Here is a 22652-nt window from a genome sequence, read left to right as displayed (position 1 = left end):
TTTCATTGCAGGATCATAGTCTAGCAGCTAATCTGCTCAGTGCTTCAAGATCTGGTGCATATTGACCAAGCTATGTGTTTGAACGGTTGATATTTACTGAGGTCTGCTGAGAGAAGGCTTCTGCCTCAGCACCACAATCCACATCAGATGGTGTCACAGGCCCTGCTCAACAATCTTAAGATAAAAATGAGCTTATCAAAACTCAGTCTATTTTGAAATACCACCTTTAGCGTTTAGATTTTGGAATTTTTCCCACAGAGCAGGATGATAAATAGCTGGACAAACTGGAGAGGGAGGGGGGTAAGTGGGACACTAAAAAGGACAGTAACAGGCAGCCATCTGTTTCTTTTTATGTCTTGACACTGAAGGGAACAAAGGTAGCAGGCACTCTGTCCATCAGTGGCTTTGTAATTCTTAGGTGCAAGAGCTGATGAGCGAGTTTCTCCTAGCAGTCCATATGTAACCGTGTTTGACTCTCTCCAGCTGCTCTGCAAACACATTTTTTTTGCCTGGCCTTTCGGTTCACTTGGAATTAGAAAAGCAGGAATGCGAAGAGATGTATCTGAACGCTCCTCCTCTGGTGTTGCACACTGGCTGTGTCTCTGCAAGCATCAAACTGAGAGGAAGAATATTCGTATCAGGGGAAATAGGGGTAGGGTTAGGGGAGCAGAGAAGTGAAGAGTGGACTGCTTCAGCAAAACTGCTAACCTTGAATTATGCAATCGGAAAAACAGCTCTTGCCAAAATACAATTCTGACGGAGTTCAGAGTACTGTCAGCGTTTGCCAAATACCCCAGCCAAAAGGATGTCTCAAAGAGGGGGAGGAGGGATCCGTTGCCATATGCGCAGCATTCCCAGTATCCTGGAGGAACCGTGGAGTCCTTCAGGAGTGGAGGCATGTGCATGGTCTAAGGTGCACCCTGAGCACTGGTATCACGATCCAGCACGAGATGGGAGCAGCGAGGTCAGGGGGGAGCAGGCAAATATATCAGAATGTCTTTATTTTTCGGACCTTCCAAGGTTTTGCTTCACATTTGTATGGTAGTGGGAGGAGTTCTGGCAAACGTTACCAAGCTGTTCTACATATGTTTTGATTCTTCTTGTTTTATGTTTCTTCTATGAGAGAGACTGCAACCAAGTTCTTGTCATTTTTAGATCAATGTTTTGTTAAACTATGACAGCTATCCATGACAGAGAGCCAAGTAACTTCTGCAGCTGACCACAAAACTGAGTCTGACTTGCGGTGCTTAGTCATTTTTAATACATTTTTTTTCTACATGACACATTCCATTCATGTATATGTTTTTCATTGTTCTTTTAAATACAATTAGAACATTGCTAGGAACTGTGGTGCAAATCAATCTTCTCCAGCTGGTTACTTTCTTAGATTAATAAAGTTTTAGAAACTTCTCATCACATTGTGGCCATCGATGAAACCTCTCTGGTTATACTTTGAACAATTGGGCTGATGTGGGATTGATCGCTCTCTACAGTATTACTTTCTGTGGTTTGTCCATTACAGTTCTGAATGATCCAGATAGCAGAGCTCTCACTGCCCCTGTGGAGAGTCTCTCCTGCAATCCAAAAGAAATGACCACTGGGGGATAGTTCTTCCCCACCTCTGCCCAAGTTTTTCATAGAGGAAAAAGATGGTTATGAGGCCTGATCTGCAATTCAGAAATTTAGAAGAATCACTTCATCTTTAGCAGGACATCCCTATGTTTCTCCTCCTGCAAGAGCAGAATCATTCCGTACCATTTGTTTCTCAGCTTTATGCAATCTGATTGATTAGTAGGTCTAACAAGCAAGACTTCACAGCACTTCCCTGGGTCTGGACCAGCCTTGCCTGTTCTTCTCAGCAATATTCGTTCTAGGCTGCAACTGATGCCTATGAGCTCATGCGTTGCTCATAGGATGAATAGCATTTTATACCTTTGGGCTGTGGGACAACTCTGAAACGAAGGGCTGGTTATTTTCTTGTAGCTTTAAAAAACTGAAAGCATGTCCGATTTCATCAGCTGAGCTCTCTTCCCCATTTCTTTCTCTGCCCAGCAAGACAATTGCATGTAAAGCTTGATATAATGATAATATAATTCAGTGTGCAGGAGTGTGCCACTGCCTCCTGAACTGTAGTGCTGTATCACAACTGCTTCAATAACGCGTGCTGCTGAACCCAGCATGCGTGTACTCCACCTGCTATCACTGGATGGTACCACAGCCTGCTCCCCTGTACACAGCTAACCCAACACAGTGGAGTGGTGGCAGTTTTAAGAGTGCATAATTTGCTGTTGAATAAAGATAATCATGATAAATAGATCCTCCTTTTGTATAAGCTTGAAACAATTGTGGATCTCTTGTCTGAAGTTCTTGAATAGGTTCTGTGTGAGGAGGCTGGGTTAGCAATGTCAGCAGGTTGCCATTTTACTTGGGTCAGGGAAGAAGAGATGATTTTTTTTCCTTTGTTTCTCTGGAGCTTCCATAAATACTTTCTCCATCAACTGGAAGACTCTGTAGGAAAAGTAAAGACATTCTTCCATCAAGCAAAAAGCAGTAAGTCATCAACTGAATGTTTTCAAGAAAAAGAACACAGGAATGCTGGTTAGCCCCCTTTTGAATATTTTGTAATTGTAAAAGCACTTCTGTACGTCAGGATGGGGGAATATCAGCTGCCAGGTGTTTAAGAAGAAGAGCGTAGGACAGGAGGTCGGAACGCCGCTTACGTATGGTCAGGCTTTTGCATCCTGCCAGGGTGTTGCTGATCTCCTTCTGCTCTCCTAATGCTGTTGCAGAGGCTTAGGAAAGAGCAGGCCTTAGACTTATTCTTGCCTGAGTACTTTTTAAACATTTCTAAACATTAACAGAGAAAAGTAGAGCCGACTGCTTTGACATCCTCTGTTTCAAGTGCAACGTCGTGCAGAAGTTCTTTTTTAACTGCCACCTGATAGTTGCTGATTGAATTATGGTGTCGTTCTCTGTGTTCGAGTAGCAGGGAGTAAACTGTCACGGTGTTGGAAGGGTGGTCTCCACGCTGACCCACATTTTGGCTGTCCAGAGAGCCACCTCCAGGTGCTGGGGCTGAGCAGCGCAGCCCAGGAGCTCGGCACTCGCCTGGCAGTCCTTCGCAGCCCCTCTTCCATCATGCCTGCGCTCGCTCACTTCATTGAATGTGACTGGACCTCAAAATGCAAAACGTGGCCCAAGATGGAGAGCGGCAGAGCATCTGCAGGCTTGTTAAGTCAGACTCTGATAAATGAGCCGTGCCCGGTGTGTACCTTGCAGACAGCATGCCGGAGTATTCGCTGACCTTAAGACTCAATCAGATCATGTCGACAGAGTGTGGTTCAGAATGTAACTGCCTCTGCCTTCAACAGCTGCATTTACTGCATAAAGAAAAAGCTGTTAAGCCTGTGCCCTTTGTGCTCTCAGTGCTCTCAGCTCTGTTTCTCTAACACGTTTATACATGATTCAAGAAAAGTCTGCAACAGAATTCCTCCCTTCCCCCATAATATACCCAACAAGAGGAGATGTTCTTTTATATTTTAGGTTAGTCGTGGCATTTTTTAATGAATTCTGACATAACAATTTTTTAACTCTATCATTATGAAGTTGATGGTAAATAGATTTTTTTTGAGGAAAAAACGTTGACTTGCACTATATAGCTGAGATCCATTTGGAAGAAATACAAAGTCAACTTAAGCCTGACTTTCTGTCTGTTGACAGGCTGCTTTGGAAATGAGAGCTGAGTTAAAACCAGTAGATCAAAGAGTTTGGGAAAGCTCAATGCTGGAGTAGTTCAGGTGCTTACTCAAAGCTTCTCCGAGCTTTCTGGATCTGCTGTGCCCAGTAGAGTTACAGAAACCTTTTTGCTTGTGACAGGCGGACTCTGCTGCAGGAGCTCTTCCTGCAAAAACCCAGAGGATTAACTCATCTCGCGTGGTGTCGGTGGTGATGTGTCTGCTTACAGACAGGGCACGGGGAGAGCAAGGGGGATCCACACTGAAAATGAGTGTGAGGAGAAGGAAAGTTCACCTCACCTTCCCTAAACGGCACGAGTGTACGAAGTTGGCAGATTAGCCCCCTTTCTGACTCTCTCAAGCAAATGTTTGTGAAGTGGCTTACGTGAATTTCAACCCTTCTTTGAATTGCAGATGCAGGGACATCACATTGCGGGAAGCGTTTCTGTATTCATACTGTTCTCTTTTCTGTTTTCTTCTGTAATACAACCCGGTGACGTTATTAGGCTACATAGAATAGTTGTAAAGTCTCTGGTTGCCGTGTGAAATCTGAAAGTTTTTTTAGGTTGTTGATCTTTTGCAGTCATCAGGAGTGGAATAGAGCAACAAAACAGCAATCTTGCTTTCAGGAAGAAGCTCAAAAGAATTTTTTCGACTGGAGCCACTTTATTATCATGCCATATCGTGTCATTTTCTTAGCTTTGCGAAAGGCGCGGTGCCTAACATTTGAAATGTTAGTATTGCTTTCCTGAAAGATTTAAGCATATGATTGTCAGGAAGATAGAATGTTTATGAGTAAAAGTCGTTGGGAAAACAAAAACAGTTGGAATATGGGACACCTTTGTATTGGTAAAGTCACACAGTTCAGGAGGAAGCGAGGTGTTTTGAAGAGAACATTGGAATTAATGGCCCTGGCACGTTGTTCTGGCAATGTCTTTAGACACCGCTGCAGCGTGACAGATGAATTGGCAGCGTGCACTAGCCTGTTGCAATCCAGGGTTCACAGATAGTTCTGACTAAATGAGTGATGGACGGCATGTTAGTAGGGTTGGGCAAAACAGTCTGGACAGGAACACAAACTGCTGCCCCAAGTACCACACTTAATTCAGGCTGACCCTTTCCCAAGGCCTGAAGAAGTTGGAACTACGGGGGGGGCAGGTTTCCCTGTTGGCTACTTCCTAAAATACTGCCTTTTAAAAAAGAAAAAGGGCAAAGTTACCCATGTCTCTGCGCTTTGTTTGCAGGCTGGAAATAGAGTAAAACAATAAATACATTGCAAAAGAGCGTGTGTCATCGAAAGTTCCAGTCCAGTTTTGCAATCCCAGGGACACAGAGGGTTGAAGTGTTCTTCAGAAGTGCAGCCAATTTTATCATGCCTAACTAAACCAATCTTTTCAGCACTCTGAAGTTTGCTCATCGCTAGCTAATAAGTGTGTTTTAAAAAGGACTCGGTGGAGTCTGCAGCCGTATTCCTTCCAGAAAATATATCGTTATGTATTCTTAAATATCTGGTTCAGTAAACTGTTGTGAATTAATTGTTATCCAGCTTCCCTATCAACCGTCTAAATTGCCTATGACTTCGCAGTTAGAATAGAATTATTTTCCTGATCCAAATCCCATCGTCTTGCCCATATAGGACAAAACAACACTGGAGACCCTGACTCAGCAACTGGCAGTAAAACAGAGTGAAGACGGGAAGTTTAGCCATGCAATGATGGATTTCAACATGAGTGGAGATTCTGATGGTCAGTACAAATGGCTTATCCTTATTTCCAGTTTTGTGTGTACGTATCAACGGGATCTGGAGGAGAATCCAAGTGCCTTGGAGGCCTGTGAGCAGTAAGAGCGGTTAGCAATAAGTGACTATGAAACAAGGCAGGAAAAAACGATTCATCATGTGGTGTTTTAAGTCTGGAGGTGATTTGTAGCCTGCTTGTCTGTATACTGCAGTTCTCAAGACTGGACCAAAAATGTATTTCTGTTGGTAAAAGGGAGTAATGGAGGCAAATAAATGTGGGATAAATGAGATCACAGAGTGAGTCCATGAGTTATAGACCTGATCATCCACAGATGATGCACGCTCTGCATCTGTAGGAACTTGGTTTCATGAAGCAAGCGTAATGTTCATTTCTTTCTCTGCTATTGCTTATGTTGTTGCACAGAGGTAAGCACAAAAACACAGACGTGTAAATGTTCACTTGCTAGTTAGAGAATTGCTTAAGAAGAAATGTCTGAAGTTGCCATGTATCACCCCCTTCCCATCACAAAAAAGATAGAAGATAGGTAAAATAATATGACCAGCATCCTGTAAGAAAGGAAGAAAGTAAAAAGAAAATCTACATTGAAAAGTGTTGGGTTTATGCTATTAAGTAGTAAAAGATGGTTTAGAAGAGCTGTTTAATGCTTTGTGTTAAAAAAACAATTGAAACTGTTCATCAAGTCTATGCTATGTGCTACTAAATCAACAGAATAACTAAAAACTAAATAATATACAATATATGGTATTCTCTACTGCTTCAAGTGAAAAGAAGAAACACCACTAACCTGTTGCGAACACTGACTCATGGAGTGTACAGCACCTGACATAGGTTACTGATGGCAGAGGAAGCTGCATAATGAAACACAAGCTGGGAATGGTTTTTCTCTCTTTTTAGGAAGTGCAGGAGTTTCAGAATCTAGAATTTATCGGGAATCCAGAGGGCGTGGTAGCAATGAGCCCCATATCAAGCGCCCGATGAATGCATTCATGGTGTGGGCTAAAGATGAACGGAGGAAGATCCTTCAAGCCTTCCCTGACATGCACAACTCCAATATCAGCAAGATACTAGGTAAGAATGATAGAGCACTGTTCTTTCAGTAGCAAAACTCGAAAACTTTTGACTGAATAGAGCTGAGCACCTGACACAACAGAATTATTGCCTCTAGAATGTCTATTTTGCTACTTAAGGACTGCACCAACAGTGCTATGAGCTTCTGCCATGCTGCCCAGCGGTATACATTAACCATAACCTGAAATGTTGTTGTGCCTCTGTAATTACTGAGATTGTGGTGGCGGGTCTGGTGCGAACACGTAGACTGAATAGACCAAACCAGTTCATTTCATTTGGCTGTTGAACAAGCACAAAATGACTGCTGTCATTTATTTCTCCACATATTTCATCTAACTAGATTCTATGGGGTAGCACTCCACAGTATTTGATTTGTGCCATAGCCCTTTCTGTTCAAATCAATGACCGTGGGGCAAAGATCCTAAAATACATCCTTTTATTTTATACACTGACAGTTTTAAAGGACTTTTATTATATTCCTGTTATATTAAATTTCCCTTTAGTACACAATCTCTGTCACAAGCTGCTTTTATTCTAAGTATTCTGAAAAGAATCCTGAAATCAAAAAAGAAACATCAGAATTAATTTCCATATCCTCTGCTCCTCACATCCCAAGCAGTGTTTGTCATGAACATCCTCTACTGAATTTCACGCCATTGTCTTCCAACTTTTCACTGCTTTCTCAAATTTCCAGGATCACATTCTGTCGTAAGTTATTCCTCTGTGACACGCTGAAGGATGCGGAAGGTCAATACTGAGGATCTGCAGAATAAGAAATATCTATGAGCAAAGTGGAGATGTTGCATTTTTACTGATAAAGACTCTGTTACAGGACCTAAGTGTCCCTCAGGCCAGTGGGTAAAAGCTTAATAACAGAAAGCATTTACCTGGGCTGCAGGTCTCACTGGTTTTGCAGACAACTCGAGAGATGTAGCGTAATTGTGATGGCAGCATTAACCAGCTGCAGGGCTGGTAAATGTGCTGAGCTCAGACTGGCCAGAGATTTGAAGTTTAGCTTGATTAGAGTGGTATTATGAAAAGTTAGCAGGGGGCAAGTGGAAATGAGATAAATTGGTCGGAGAGGCAGAATGTATTGACTTTGGATGGCAGATGTGACGATATTAACCCATGATTAAAAGGGTGGTACGAGATGTTTAGATTAGTTATGGGAACAGGATTAGAAGGCTAAATTGGTTATGTTGATGGTAAAATAACCTTATACTGGTTAAAAGGGATTATACTGGTCAGAGGTGTATGATGCGATTAGACTGGGGACAGGGCAGTAATAGTTTTGGTCTGTTTCTAAATTAAGAGTAGACCTGGTGAAACCTGTTTTTAAATAATCAGCTTCAGAAATCTACAGGATCATTCTGAATGGCCCTTTTCATATAGAAAGTACAAAGAGAGCTTGATGTTTTCCCTCTTAACTGATTGTTTTGGATAACAACCTCCGACAGCACGCTGCTAATTCATTCTGCTTAAAACAGGCGCTTGAGCTGGGCTGACATTTTACGCAGTCTCTGGGGATCCTGGTTGACATTTTAAAGGGCTTCTAAGCATTTTATAATACCCTAAAATCTGGTTTTAATAAGCCATTCTGCTGAAATTGTTAACATAAGGAATCACCTTTTACTATTTGGCGCTAGATCAGGGAGATACAGGGACATCTTTTTCTGATTAGATATACAGTAGTTGGAGTAAAATGTGCAAATTCATTACAGATCCTGTTGAGGTGACAGACAGTATAGCTGACTCTAAACTCTTTCTGTTTGGCTGCCAGATATGGGGAAAAGCAAGGTCTGAGGCAGTAAGAGATGATGTTTCTGTTTCTTTCCGGCATCACTTTTAATTTTTTTCATTCCACCTAGGCAATGGAGAGAGGTGTCCTGACGTCTTCTTTCTTGACAGAAACGTTACAAAGGTCTTCTCTCAATTGCAAAAGGCTCGTCTTTTGAAGTCAGCAGGGAGCTCTCTCTTAACTGGCATGGGGTGAGCAACTAGAAGCTTACAGTTCAGCCAGGTATTAGGGTCTCTTTATTAGAAAGCCACAGTTTTTCCTTACCATTTTTTTAGCAGCACTGCTACACATTGAGGTCAGAGAGCTCGTTGTCGCGAAGAGTAGCTTAGATGGAGTTGTCACCGATCAAGGGTCATTTTTATAGTAAAATGAGAGGAGGTGCCTTTCCCAGCATGAGAATTCTCTAGGGATTATGTTTGACACTGTGGTATTATGTTTTGAGCATAAAAATTAGATACATGGATTTGTCACTAAATTCATCTGTGCATACGTTTGTCATCCATCTGTTCACTGCAACTTGCGGATAATGATTTTTTTTTAGTAAATTGTTAAAAAAGTGCTAAAATGGGTCTGCTGGACCCTATCAATTTAATAATGCATTGTTTAGATATTTTTGTAAATAATTAATTTCACGGAGAAATCTACATAAAGAGATTAGGAAAAGTTGTAGTTAGATACTACCTTCAGAAATTCTCTCGTGGAAGTGTATGTTTGTGATACATACCTGTACATTATACAAGTGTTTGTGTATGTGTGTGTATTTTTTAAACATAAAATCAGCCTGATTCAGATACTCTGATTAAAATATCAGTCTAATGGACTAAAAGTTAGGAAATATTGCAAACAGCTGAAAATCCTTGTCAGAGAAACTTGGCTTAAAATCAGCGGTGAGCTCCTAACCCCACCTAGGTCGCCCGCGTGTCTGCCCGAGCACAAGTGCCAGGGCACATGCGGGAGCATCCCTTTGCTGCCCTGAACTCAGATAGCTGGCCCTCTACAGCCGTCTTCATAGTCATCATGCGGGCACAGCTCTGAGTATTCTAGCTCTCTTTGGAGCTGCAAAGTCTTAGAATTTTCTAAATACTTCAGCCACCAGATCAGGAAGAATTGTGCGAGATTCCTGCTTGTTATTATGTATGCATCCAGGGAGGGAAGCGGGTTCTTGTTTTCATAGTCAAGGAGACAAGCCTTGCATACTTGACCCACTCAAAGCTTTCTAACACATATGGTGAGCAGAAAGCTCACCCAAGAGTGTAAATCTTCCCTTAAAAAGAAAGGGTTTTCAAGATTCTTCAGTTGCACCTTGTTTGGGCTTGGCACTCTGCATAGGTACCCATTCCCGCCTCTGTGTGTTTATAGAGATCTAAAAGAATGGCAGAGAAAGCTATTACAAATATATTTTGTCGAAACACAAAGTATTTTTAACCGGGTTTAATATGTTGATTGTTGATACTCATTCATAGCTTGGCTTGCCTGTGGGTGCAGATTCAAGAATCAGAACTGTATATTTTTTAAGTTTTCAGAATTTCAGATGAAGACCAGTTAGAGAGCTGGTTGGATTTTGTGTGTTACTAAGACAGTAAGTGAAAATAATAAAAATGTCAAAACCAAGGGTTTATCATCAGAAAACATGCCCTTTTTCAAAATTTAGTCAGCATTGTTTGTTTAATTATTTATGATATTTCAAAACATACTAGTAAATTATATTTAGTAGATTTTGTAAAAACAGTGAAGTCATGGTAAGAGGAAGTATCATTGCAGAAGCAGCTATTAAAATTTGCTAGGAAGAGAGGTGAGACTGCCAGGATTTTTGTTGTATTGAGTTTGCAGATTAAGAAGGAAAAACACAACACATGACATTTTTGTATAAATATTGTATGTGTAACTGTATGTACAAATATTATGCATCAAAATTTCAGGTTTCATGGCCCTGATCCTACAAAGACTTACATGTTTGCCTAACTGCACCCATTATTTACAGATGTTTTCACATGAGGGGTAGGAGTTTGCCTGCCCAGATCTGGCTGTAGGATTGCAGCAGGTGAGCTAGCACAGTGAAAGAGGAATTGTGCTGGGGTAGAACATTTGCATGGCGATTTTGCAGCAACTGATTTTGATTTGTACTTTTCTGTCTGTCTGTCTCCAAATATAGCTGAGTTCATACACTGCAGGTCCTCTCACAGCATGTAAAGCAAATGTTGAGATTTGTTTAAAGTCTGTGAGGTTTTCAGCTTTAATATTTGTAAACAAAAACTGATGGATCAGCAGGAAATGGGGCCGGGGCTGTTTTTCTAAGCCACTGGGACTGCAGCAGGTCTATGGATAGAGGACTCTAGATTTGGACTAACTTTTTTGACTTTCTTCATACGCTAAAACACCAGTGTGCCAGTGTCTACGAGGTAGGATTTGAGAGTAGACCTACACCTGGATGTCTTCCTGTGCAGTTCATATGTTTTCCCCTGAATTCTTCACATCGTTCAACACAGGCCCTGTCTATGATTCCATCTTACACAGCATTAGTAGGCGTTCAGTGTTCTGGCAAGCTCCACATGTTTATCACTCTGTCATTTAGCCCAAAATCTAGGAGGTGCTACTTGGGGAATCTTGGTGTCACTTTCTCTAGCCACCCTCTTTGCCAGAAATAGCTGGGAATAATTTCTCTGTAGGAGATGAAGCTGCAGACCAGGATTCTGGCCATAGAGGTTTGCTGCCCCGTGTAACAGAGACCTCTTCCACAGATCCCCGTGTGCAGCTGCGGCCTCTGCATGGCATGCAAAGTGCTGTGCGGGAGCTTTAGTCCCAATCCTAGAAACCATCTAGTCACGCTCATACGGCGCTGCACCTAAGCTAACAGCAATGTGATTAGAGTGTTTCCCATTCCAGAACTAGCTGGGGGATTTCTGCATGTTACGTGTTGTATACATCACAAAAAGGGATGGTTTTGACTCCAAAGTAATGTTTGCTAAGACAGGGATGTCTGTTACTCCCCTTCAGAACAAAGACGTCATTACTTACGCATCAGTTATCTCTAGGTGTAGCAGCCTATTAGCCCTTCGCCCCGGCAGCCCCAGCTGCAGCCTGACATAAAGATTCAACCACCACTGGGGGAAATGGTGTCAGTAATCAGAAGGGGCCTTTCCAGAGGGAACCAAACTGTTTTCTTTCCTGGGAAGGGATAACTGCGCTCTCTGTGTTGCGAGTCTTGGGGGCACAGTGAGCTAACACCAGCCTGAGTAATAGCATGAGCTAAGTACAGTATGAGTAACCATAAAAAATAAAGAACAAGAGGAAGTCAAATATGACATATGACATTTTGAACCCGTTAAATTGAGAAACTATTCAAACTTTTTTTCCAATGGGAAAATTGACTGTTTTCCAATAAAGTTTTCCTTCTAGGCCACCTGTTTCACAGCTTGGGCCATTCCTGTCACTTGAAATATATCTTACCCTGAAGGACTTCTGTAGTTCATGGAAAAATAAAGTAGGATAACTGATTCAAGAAATTTTACTTTCTGCTCCCACATTAAGTCCTTTAAGAAATACTAGTTTATGAATTTCAGGAGGTATTGGAAAGCGATTGTAAAGTCTTCATTATTTCCCTAGCTCAAATATCCGCACTAACATAGGCAGAGTGTCAGAAACAAGGCTGCCAGCGAACAAGCCACAGTGCGGCTCCGTGGAGAGGTGTGCCAGTATCCCAGCTCTCTTCCCATCATGACACATACTAAATTCTTTAAGTTGGAGCTGGCAGTGTCCACTAGGACTTGGTCTTGGAGTTAAAACCCTACTGAGACACAGGGGATGGTTTATAGCTTTTAGAGGCATTGCTTCAGGGTCTTTGCAGGCTCCTGTACCCAACAGCATAGCATTTACAATCAGTTCCCATTCTGCTTCTCAGAAACCTGGCAGCTAGAAAGATATGTTATTTGACATGAAAGACTTCGCTGTAGAGAGGCGTGTAGCCAGAGTTTGTGCCTTGATGCAGCTGTGGTGGAGCACAGCGAGTAGGTCGCAGCATGCGAGAGTGCTGTCTCCTCCAGGTTGGGAGGCAGGAACAAGCCCCTGGCCAAAGGAAAGCAAGAGGGAGTTAGCACGGCACATTGTGTGTCTAAGGGGTCTTTGGCTATTCCAATGATTCTGTGATTAAAATACACTGCCTTGTTTTCTAAAATAAAGTGTCAGGGACTGCATATTATCAGGATGATGGTTTTACTTCCCATCTAAAAGGCATTATAATGTAGAGAAGCTGCAGTAAAATACTGAGTCAAAACTTCCAGCATCATCTGTCTCTGCCTCTTGGCCATACCCAAGAGGTTTACCAGTCGAATACAAACAAGACCCGACCCCTGTGTAGAAGCTCTGACAGATTCCCAGCCCAAAGCGATATGACCGTAGGTATCTTGTTTTGGGTGACCTACTTGTTTCTCTGCCTTTCAGTGTTTGTGGACGAGTAGAATCTCATTTCTCATTCTTTTTTTTTTTTTTTTTTTTGTGACAGGATCTCGCTGGAAAGCTATGACAAACCTAGAGAAGCAGCCATACTATGAGGAGCAGGCCCGACTCAGCAAACAGCACCTGGAGAAATACCCAGACTACAAGTACAAGCCAAGGCCGAAGCGTACCTGCCTTGTAGATGGCAAAAAATTACGCATTGGCGAGTACAAGGCTATCATGCGCAACAGACGCCAGGAGATGAGGCAGTATTTTAATGTTGGGTATGGGACCTTTAAAAATTACCGCTCATTTCAGCAAAAGAAAATTTCAGGGAGAATTCTTAATTCAGTGTGGTAAATGTTATATTTTATTGGCAAGAACATGATATATCGCTAACAGAATATGAAGCTTATACTTTAAAACAGTGTGTTCCAGGAGGAAGTTAGGCAGTTAGGGATTTTTTTGTTGGCTCTGCTATATCCTCATCTTACAGCTTCGGCCGACTGTCTCATTTCCACTCTGATCACACAAAAGAAAAAAAAAAAATTTCCAATGAAATGTAAGTCTTCTAATAAGGCCTTCTAAGTATTACTTTATTGTGGGGCCTCAGAGGGCATATCTGAATGAATCTATGATAGCGCCTCTTGATCCCAAAGCCAAAAATACAAGTTTGCATTCAATATAATCTGTGGCGAGTGGTCTGCAAAAGGACTACTGAACATACTGAACTTGAGTTGGAATATGGGCTTGGCTCAGTTAATTCATATCAGGCATGAGGTTGTCTGCGTTGTTCATCGTGACGGCGTTTGTCATACTAGGGAGTGTCTTCCAATTCAGTAAGCTAAATGTGTTGGGTTGAGCATACATTTCAAGAAGACTGGTTCTGATAAAGAGCTAATAGATCAGCTTGATATGATTAGAGAAAATGTGCCTAGAAAACTAGCATGTATTTTCCTTCTGCAAAGAATCCTTGGTTTTGGTTAGAGCAAATCAAAAGAATCGGAAGTAGTCAAATATTCTGTAATATTTCTACAGAAAATTAAAAGCTACGGAGTGGTCTTACAAAAAGCAAAACCAGCAACAAGAATGACCCTCAGAAATAATGGAATTTGTATTCCGTTTCATCTGAGCTTGCAATCATTCTAATATTAACTGAGTTACACATCTCTCTAGTTAACAGCTAGAAGTAGCAATAAAGGAGGGAATATCTGTCCAGCAACTGTGAAGTGTCATCAGACTGTGTTTTGAACAGCTCCAGTGTGCATTGTTATAATAAGCCGCTCAGCAGAGAAATTTGAGCTGCTTAACCCTGTGGCGCTGGCAGGTCCGGTGATCCCAATGGTAAGCACTGAAACAAACACAGGGAAGTCAGCCAACATTTGGCATCAAGAGATTAAAAAAAGAGGACGGGGCCTTCTGGAAAAAGAATAGGTGGCAACAGAGCCCCCAAACCACTGCTTATCTGGTTAACATGCATGCTTCATCATGGGAAAAAAATTAACCTTGTAACATTCTGCATATTATTTATCTTTCCAAGCAAGGCTGACATTGAAATCAAGACGTTTCTGGAGATAATTGGCACTGGGGCATTAGAGCACAGAACCTGGGGTGAAATCTTTGTAGAAGCTACCGACAAAGCGGGGTCGGTGATGCTGGCAGTCACAGCACTGCAGCTGTATTCCTGGTTTTAGTTCCCCATCTGCTGCATCGCCCAGTACAGGTCATTTAGGGCGAAACTTCTAAATGCCGGTCCAGCTCCTGCCTGGGCACCAAAAGAAGTGGGTTTACAAGAGCTGTGGCTATGCCAGCTGCTGGGACATGCTGAAAGCCCGTCCGAAGGCAGTGGGAAGGACTGGGCATTTTTTGCAGCTCTTGGACTTCGTGCTTCCCTGTCTCGCTGTCCTCATCTTCAGTGGCAGCGCGGCAAGCTCACCTTGCCGGACTGCCAAGAGCCCTAACACGTTAGTGCCTGAGGACTGCTTTGAGAACCTCTGGAGTGGACATCCTATAGAAGTGGAAAAATACTATTCTTAAATTATTTAATATTTGAAAAGCACTCTGAAAAGCACCATTTAAGTGCAAAGTGTTCCTATTGTTAAATATTAAAAGCAATTTAAGTGTGCTGAATCTTGTTACAGAAATGCTGACTCCAGAAAACAAAAGCCTTCCTATTGAATAAAGAATAAAATGCAAATTAGATCCGCTCCCTACTTGAAGAGCTGTATCTTCAGCTGAGACAACTTCTTGTTTCGGAAACGCGGAAATAGGGGCTGAGGGGAGGGAGGCCTCGCTCCAACGGCAGGCAGGAAGCATCTGAAAACGCAGCGAGTGATTCCAAACAAATGTAAAGCTGTTTGGCAGTGGAGAGTCTTTCAGGATCACTGTACTGTGCAAGGCTTACTGTACAGCCAGGGCACCGGCAGGCAGGGGAACAGGGGAGGGTTTCATTCTTAATTAAGAATGTTCATCTCAAGAGACTCTGCCCTGTCTCCTGTGGCAAGGCTTTTCAGTGCAGATGGACACACCGCTGATGACATTACAATGTGCAGCATGTACGGGAGAGTATTACTGCAATGGAATTACTTCATGCAGCAAGGAAACAAAAGGAGCATGAATTTTAAACCTCTCGGCTCGTTGGGACCCCGAAGCTTCTCAGGGAAACAAACACTGGTATAACACAGCTAGTGTTCTTGATGCAAAGGGAATTTCTATGGCCTGCTTTCATTACTGCAGACAGGTTTCCAAGGCTTAGACGCCGCATAAAGGCATCCTGTAGAGGATTTTCTCAAATGCTCATGTTGCTTGCTTGCTTTTTATTTATTTTTAAATAATGCATGCTTGTGTTTTAAGTTTGCCTTTTCCCAGTTTTATCCACCTTCCTTCAAATGTTCTGCTTTTCGCAAATGCCGCTCGCTGTGGAAACTGTCACCTTCCAGTGGGAGGCCCTTAGTGATCATCCTATAAACCCCCGTTGGCCTCAGAAAGCCCACTGTTCCTCTCCCTGATCATGGCCAGGTCGTGGAGTAACCATTGCCTCTTTGGACAGACCTGCCTTGCTTTCTCCTCACCCACCAGTACTTTCCTACAGCCCCTCCCCGTTCCTGTGCGAACTACCTTGCCAGCGCCACGTCTCTCCCATCGGCAACGTGTTACTGTTACGCCTAGTCCTGACAGCACCTTGGATTGTTTAAAAGGATAATTTTCAAAATACACGTTTTCTAAGTTAGACCGTGATTGAAAGGGTGTTTATTTTGGGCTGGCAGCTCAGGGGACGCGCAGTTTACCCAGTAAAGCAGTTTGCACCACGAGCAGGCAAGCTGAAGCTGTGTGGTTCAGGTCCAGCTAGAGGTGTTTGCAGAGATGGGGTTTTCCTATCAGTGAAGTTGGTTTGGTCTTGATGTTTGTTTCAAGAGCATCAGTTGGTGGTTGGGAATATTAAGATACATATATATACATAGAGATATATGTATTGATATATATTGAGAGAGATATGTATAAGGGTTGTCTTGCACAGGCCATGCAGGCGCTTCCTCTGCATGCCCTAGAGCATATGCTGTGGGCTGGCAAAGTGCTGCTGTACTTGCCCTCCCTTTGCTCCTTCCAGTATTCAAACACCCTTTTACTTTCTCTCCACGGCAGGCAACAAGCACAGATTCCCATTGCCACCACGGGCGTAGTTTACCCAGGAGCCATTGCCATGGCAGGAATGCCTTCCCCACATCTGCCCTCCGAGCACTCAAGCGTGTCCAGCAGCCCGGAGCCCGGGATGCCCGTCATCCAGAGCACTTACGGCATCAAAGGCGAGGAGCCTCATATCAAGGAAGAGATGCAGACCGATGACGTCAATGGAGAAATCTACGATGAATACGATGAGGAAGAGGATGACCCCGATGTGGACTATGGCAGTGACAGTGAAAATCACATTGCGGGGCAAGCCAACTGATCAGGGTCCAAATGTCTCGTGACCTACAGGACTTCAAGGAGGAAAGAAAAATAAATAAAGCCCCATCTGGTTTATCCTTGCCAGTGGCCAAGCACATTAACTTTCTCATACACTGACTGTTACTTTAACTGTTAGTCTTAACTAGTTGGGACATCAGCTGACTAATAGACATCAGCCTGCATCAGAAGAAAAAAGGCTCAGAAGAAAGGAAACAAAGACAACGACGACAACAACAACAGAACGATATAAGCTATGGGTAAAATAATGCCAGTAATTCAGCTGCTATACCCAAGCACTGAAGTCTTACCCGTCGACCTTTTATTATTATTATTTTTTTTTTCAAATAAACTTTATGGCTGTTTGTTCTACAATGTTCTAGAAATTCTCACTCAGGTACACAGTGCCAACAAGTGGCTTGTGAATGTGTTTTGTTGTTTTGTGCTACAGTTTAAAGAGAAATAATTTTTTTTTTTTGGTAATGCACCTGACAGGAAAGAAAAAAGATAAAATTCCTTTTACCCCCTCTGTTTCCTCCTCCTCCTCCTCCTCCTCCCCGGCAAATCTGGGTCCGAAGTGTGTGTGTGTGCGTGCGTGCCTGTGCGCGTGGCTGGCAAGGAAGGAAGTGGGGAGTCTGTTTCTGTTAACCCCAACAAGCAATTATTTCCTTTCAAGACAGGACTTCTCTTCATCAGTTGCACACCATACTGAGTCTTTGAGCAAGTGCCAAATTTGTACTAAAGCGCTGAACTAGTCCAATTTGCTTCTTTTTTTGGTTGGTCTCTTCTTGCTTTGTTTTTCTTTTGCTTTTCTTTCGCTTCCTGCTCTGTCTTGAGTTAGGACAGTGTTGTATCTTAGACAATCCCTCGAAGAACCTGATATACCAGCAGCTGATGAGATTAGACATATATTTTTGCTTTTGCTTTTTAAAGGAAACTGTAGGTGCCGTTCTCAGGTGAAAAGAGAGAGAGACACATAAGAAATTTAGAGAAAAAAATATTTTATGGTCTTGGATTTTCATGTGTGAGTGTTTATGGTACTAATAAGAATAATATTTGACTATTGTGAGCAAAAAGCATGTTCCAGAATGAAGTCCCACACCCTCCGAATGACTTGGTCTGTAAGGAGCCTTTGCTTTTCATTTACACTTCAAGTGGCAGCAGATCCAACATGAAAAAGGCTTGTCAAAATGTGATTTGTTCAGCACAGGACAGGGCAGCTGGAAATGTTACTTCCTCGCTGAGTGTAATTAGGTTACCGTGATGTCCAGTTCTAATGAACTTGTACCTTCGGGGTTGCTGAGTACTGTTCTCTGATTCACAAGGCGATTGGTTTTAAACTGACGTTTTTTCCTCTTTGCACTTGCAGAAATCCATTTTTATCAGTGGGATGTTTGTGTGGGAAGGAAGACTAATAGCTATGAAGAGATTTCTGTATTCAAAGTGGGCATGTAAGAACCCAAACCTTTTGCGGTGCCGAGTTTCCCTAGCTGCTGCCTCTCACAAATGAAAAATTGTTCTCCTGGGCTAAAATATTTTCAGCGTTGCTCTAAAGCCCTTAGATGTGTTGCTTGGGCAGTTTTGCTTTCCCTGGGCAACGGCAACCAGGTGAGGAAGGTGGATTTACACAAGCGTAAACCTGACCAGAAGTTAGCCTCCTGTATTTCCAAGAAGGTAACTGAATCTTACGCTTTTTTTCAGAAAAAGAATGTAAATACAAGTGAATCAAAGAGTCTCTTTTCGTCTCCTCACTCCAATCTTCCTGTAGAAGGAGAGGCCCCAGGTTTGTGTAGCAGGACAAAAGCATTAGACCTAAACCAGCCAGCCGACCAAAAAGGCTCGTTTCTAACAGCAGCTATCCAGGAGCTCCTCTTTGGCCTGAGAAGGAAAGTCTTAGGGTTGTACCAAGAAAAAAGCCTTCCTCTGAATCAGTTCTCTAACGGAGGATGCCCCCTCTATATTCATGTTGCTCCTTGGTGAAGTCCTACTCCTAGAGAGAGAGTCATTGCTGTCATTACCGCTTTTAGCTTGTAAAAATAGCCCCGTGCATCTTGGTGCTGGCGAGATCCCAGCCCAAGTGCTCACCACAACTGTGGTCTTCAGTACTTTTGCAAATGGTCCCTTAATCAGGTGAATGTAGAGCTTGGTGCAGTCAGCTGTTTCAATCCAGGTGCAGGATGAAAGGGGCAGGTAGGAGGAGAGACTGGGCAGGAGGACATGGAGGAGGCGGGGGTGTCTGTCTTTGCCTCTTGAAATCCCACTTGAAGTGTAACTTGACCTCTGCAGACCTCGTGCAAAGCAGATGAGCAAATGCCATTGAAGACTTAGGACAGTACTCTGACGAGCGGTCTGGACGTGTGATGGTTTTACCCTGCAATATCTCTTTTATTTTTCTCCTGTTTTCCCTTTTTTGATTTCCACTTCTGCCTCAAACAATTCTTTTCTGTTTTTTCTCTCTCTCAGAAGATTTGCTCTGGAGTTACGCTTGGAGTAGCTGATCACATCCTCCATGTCAGAGAGGGTTCTTTTTGTTTGTGTTTTATGACCGTGTTGGGTTTTTTTTTCAGTTGAACTGCCTCTTCTTGCTAGTGTTGTAATGGTAATTATAATAATAATAATAATAATGGTCAGCTGTTCCCAGATTAGTAAATTATGTATAATTTATTTTACCCCTCCCCTTTTTAACTTTATTTTATTCTGTTCTAATTTGGCAGTGCAGCAAATGAAGCTGTTAGGCTATTTAAAATGGATACCCCTCCCCACCTTGCCTTTTTATATATATATAAATATATATATATACATATGAAAACAAATCGCTTCTTCTTCTGCTCACACCATTCCTCTTATTTTAATTTTGGCCCCAGCCATGTCAACTTCTGATGTTTATTATGATGGAGTGAATTAATGGGAGTGTTGTTTTCAATCTTAATTAACTTCTGCTCTCTCATCACTCATTTTAGTTATTTAATTACACCAGTCATCTAGAGCCAATTTTTTTGAAGCACTCTGTTTGGATAAGAAGGAGAAAAAAAAAAGACAATTGTTTTTATATCATTATTATGTACAATGTGAAAACAGATATTTGCTCCTTTTTTTTTTTAAACTTCAAATTTGTTCCCTGTCTTTGTGAACAAATTGCTTCTGACTCTTGTGGGTTCACCTCACATTTGCTGGATGCTTGATTTCCACCCCATTCTAGAGACTCTCTGGTTTAATTGTGTCGCTTTGGGCTACCAGAATACTTTGTTTTAGCTCCAGGTAGGTGCTGCCGCGGCAGGCGTGATTGGAGCAAGTGGTAGGTGCGTGGGCTGGGAAGCCGGCCTCGGGGCAGTCGGTGGGAGAAGGGCCCTCTGACTTTGACGGGACCGAGTTTCGGCTCCCAAGGACAGGCTGCGCAGCGGGAGATGCTCCCGGGGGCAGCCCCGTCTCCGCGGAGCGGCTGGGCTCGGGCAGACGCCGGTTTTTGTTTCCACACCTGTTTCCCTCTGAGAGACTGCACCGAAGCCTGGGGTTCGGCCGGGCTTTTCGAATGGGGAGCTGTAGCAGGCTGTCCACATCCTGCGTTTGGATGTTGAAACTGATGCAGCAATGCTAAAAAAGGCAAAAAACATATAAAAAAATAAAGGCTCTGGGGTCCCCAGCGGGTGAAATACTTGCCACCTGTGCTAATGTTTTGTTGGGTCCAAAGATGAGCGCCCATCTATCCTTTGGCAGTAGAAGACCAGATGTGAAATCAAGGCCCTGATTGTCCCTCTTTAATTTCTTAGAAAAAAAGCAAAACAAAGCAGAACATACTTTGAGAAAAAGATCTCCTTGTCTTGTTTCTTTTTTTTTTTTCCTGGGTTCTGTGCCCTGGAGCATGTAGAAAAACCAGGTTAGAAGAGATTAGGATCGTATTAACCTAAAAGCGCATCAAGGCCCTCGTGCTGAGGCGGGCTTCGTTCCCCTCTTCCCAGGAACCTGGCGAGCGAGGATGGTCATGGGGAGCTGCCGGGGAAAGGGGGGTACAGGCCATCACCTCCGAAATCGGGGGAGCCGCTTCCGCCATGCACCTTGCGAGCTTACAAAAGAACACCACCAGCAGTGGGGATAAGGGGAAAAGAAAGAAGGAAAAAAAACTGAGGCACTTGCTTCTAAGCTCAATGAAATAACACAGAGTATATCCTTTTTCAATTTATTCATGCCTTATATTAGTAAAATAGGATTTTTAAGTGCATTTAACATCTTTATTTAACCGTTCCGCTATATTAATCAGGCCCCCAGAAAAGAACACTAGCTATTATTATAGCATTTAATTAGTTTTGTAACCAAATCCTCTGATTACAAATGCATATGGAAGAAATTCTTTCTTCGAAGACATTATTTCGAAGATTTGGTTACTGCAGTAGACTTTCTCTTTAATTAAATCATTTTTTAGAAAGTAAATTGTCTTTAACCTTTTTACAGCATGTTTTCAGAGCTTTTTCTTTTTAATCCAAAGAGATGAGCTGTTATTGTCCCCGAAGAAGCCTCTGACATCACGTTCATAACATCAAAAATAATTATACTCCGTGGAAATGTAGACCTTACTTAGCAAGAATTCATCTTCTAGAATGAATGGCAACTCTATGATATCTCATACATTTAAGGGCATGATGTGTCGGGTAGGAAGTATTTTTGTCTGCCCGCTTCTCAATAGAATCATACCTTCAGTTTTGCAAAGAACAGCGTGTAATTCACTAGCTGTGGATTCAAGCGTATCCTCAATTCACAGGGCATGGGCTGGCTGTTTAGCTTGGTTTATATTTACATTTTTTCAACTTTATCTTAACTTGTCAGTTTCCCAGATTGAAGAACACGTCAAGTTCGGTTTTTTTCTACTGACTGATTTCTCTACTCCCCAGTGTTTTTGTCACTGGTTTGCTGAAACAGTATTTATATAGCTCCATTGGCTCTAAAGCTCTTACTCCTTCTAACGTTTTGGATTTTACAAGTGAAATGAAAATAGAAAAGAAATAGAGACAATCAAATGCCTGGAGCTTAAAACAAAGTATGTGCAACCTACCATCTCACTTGAAATTTAATAAAGAAATAATTATGTAAATATAACATAGAGTTATAGATTTATATTTTGTTCATAACACATAGTGTAATATAAGTTGTATATTTTCATGTTTTGGTTTTATGTTATCATTCATGCCACAATAAATAAAAAAAACAGGAGTTGATGTACTCTTTAAAAAAAATACAATGTGGGTTGCCACCATCCTCGGTTTTTGTTTTTGGTTTTTGGTTTTTTGTTTCTTTTGCATTCCCCTTTTTCAGTATTACTGCCCTGCAAGGCACCAATAAAACAGCAAATGTGTTCTTTACCTACACTGTGGTCTGTTTCCCACTTATTACAGCAAAGGGTGTGCTAGTTAGTTGTGTTTTCAGGAGACCAAAACACCTGGGCTCAAGGAGCAAAAAATGAGATTTAGATTCAGTTTACCAGTCTGCTCCAAAATTCAAGATTTTTATCAAGTCGTGGGAAAAAAATTCGCCCCATCTTTAAAATACCAGTATTAAACAGGAAGAAAAAGTTGGTTCCTGAACAACGTACAAAAGCACAATTTCACAGTCAGGGCACCTCAGAAATGGAGATGGTTGAATTCAGAGGTTTGGCCCACGCCCACCTTCCCGGGTTACGTTCACTTGCTACAGGCTGATCTGTTGGGAGACCAAAGTGAATTCAGGGAAATACCCAATTATAAATGCCGATGACACAAAGCGATGAAAAAAATAGCTCTGCTCATAGTTAGTCAAAATGTCCCAACATGCTGCCTAAACAGTTCATGAAGTTTTGACAGCAGCATATGGCACCAAGTGGGATGAAATGAATTTGTACCTGGTTTTGACAGTAAGTTATTCTGATGGGTGCTTACTCTCAAGTGCCTACGG

General features: G+C 42.3%; 1 protein-coding gene across 11 annotated transcripts in view; it reads left to right on the top strand.

The window, feature by feature from the left end:
- The window catches only part of SOX5 (SRY-box transcription factor 5), a 649868-nt gene extending 627780 nt beyond the window's left edge, over positions 1 to 22088 (top strand). For all 11 annotated transcript variants that reach the window (XM_075439940.1, XM_075439932.1, XM_075439927.1 and 8 more), the window contains 4 exons: positions 5371 to 5479; positions 6389 to 6562; positions 12859 to 13075; positions 16434 to 22088. In XM_075439940.1, coding sequence (XP_075296055.1) covers positions 5371 to 5479; positions 6389 to 6562; positions 12859 to 13075; positions 16434 to 16737 — 804 coding nt within the window. In that variant the 3' untranslated portion in view covers positions 16738 to 22088. The remainder of the gene's footprint in view (positions 1 to 5370; positions 5480 to 6388; positions 6563 to 12858; positions 13076 to 16433) is intronic.
- The last annotated feature ends 564 nt before the right edge of the window (positions 22089 to 22652 follow it).

The sequence above is a fragment of the Opisthocomus hoazin genome, chromosome 1 (genome assembly GCF_030867145.1).
Source record: "Opisthocomus hoazin isolate bOpiHoa1 chromosome 1, bOpiHoa1.hap1, whole genome shotgun sequence".
Lineage (NCBI taxonomy): Eukaryota > Metazoa > Chordata > Aves > Opisthocomiformes > Opisthocomidae > Opisthocomus > Opisthocomus hoazin.
Note: the sequence above shows the minus strand (reverse complement) of the source record. Positions and strands in the feature narration are given on the sequence as shown.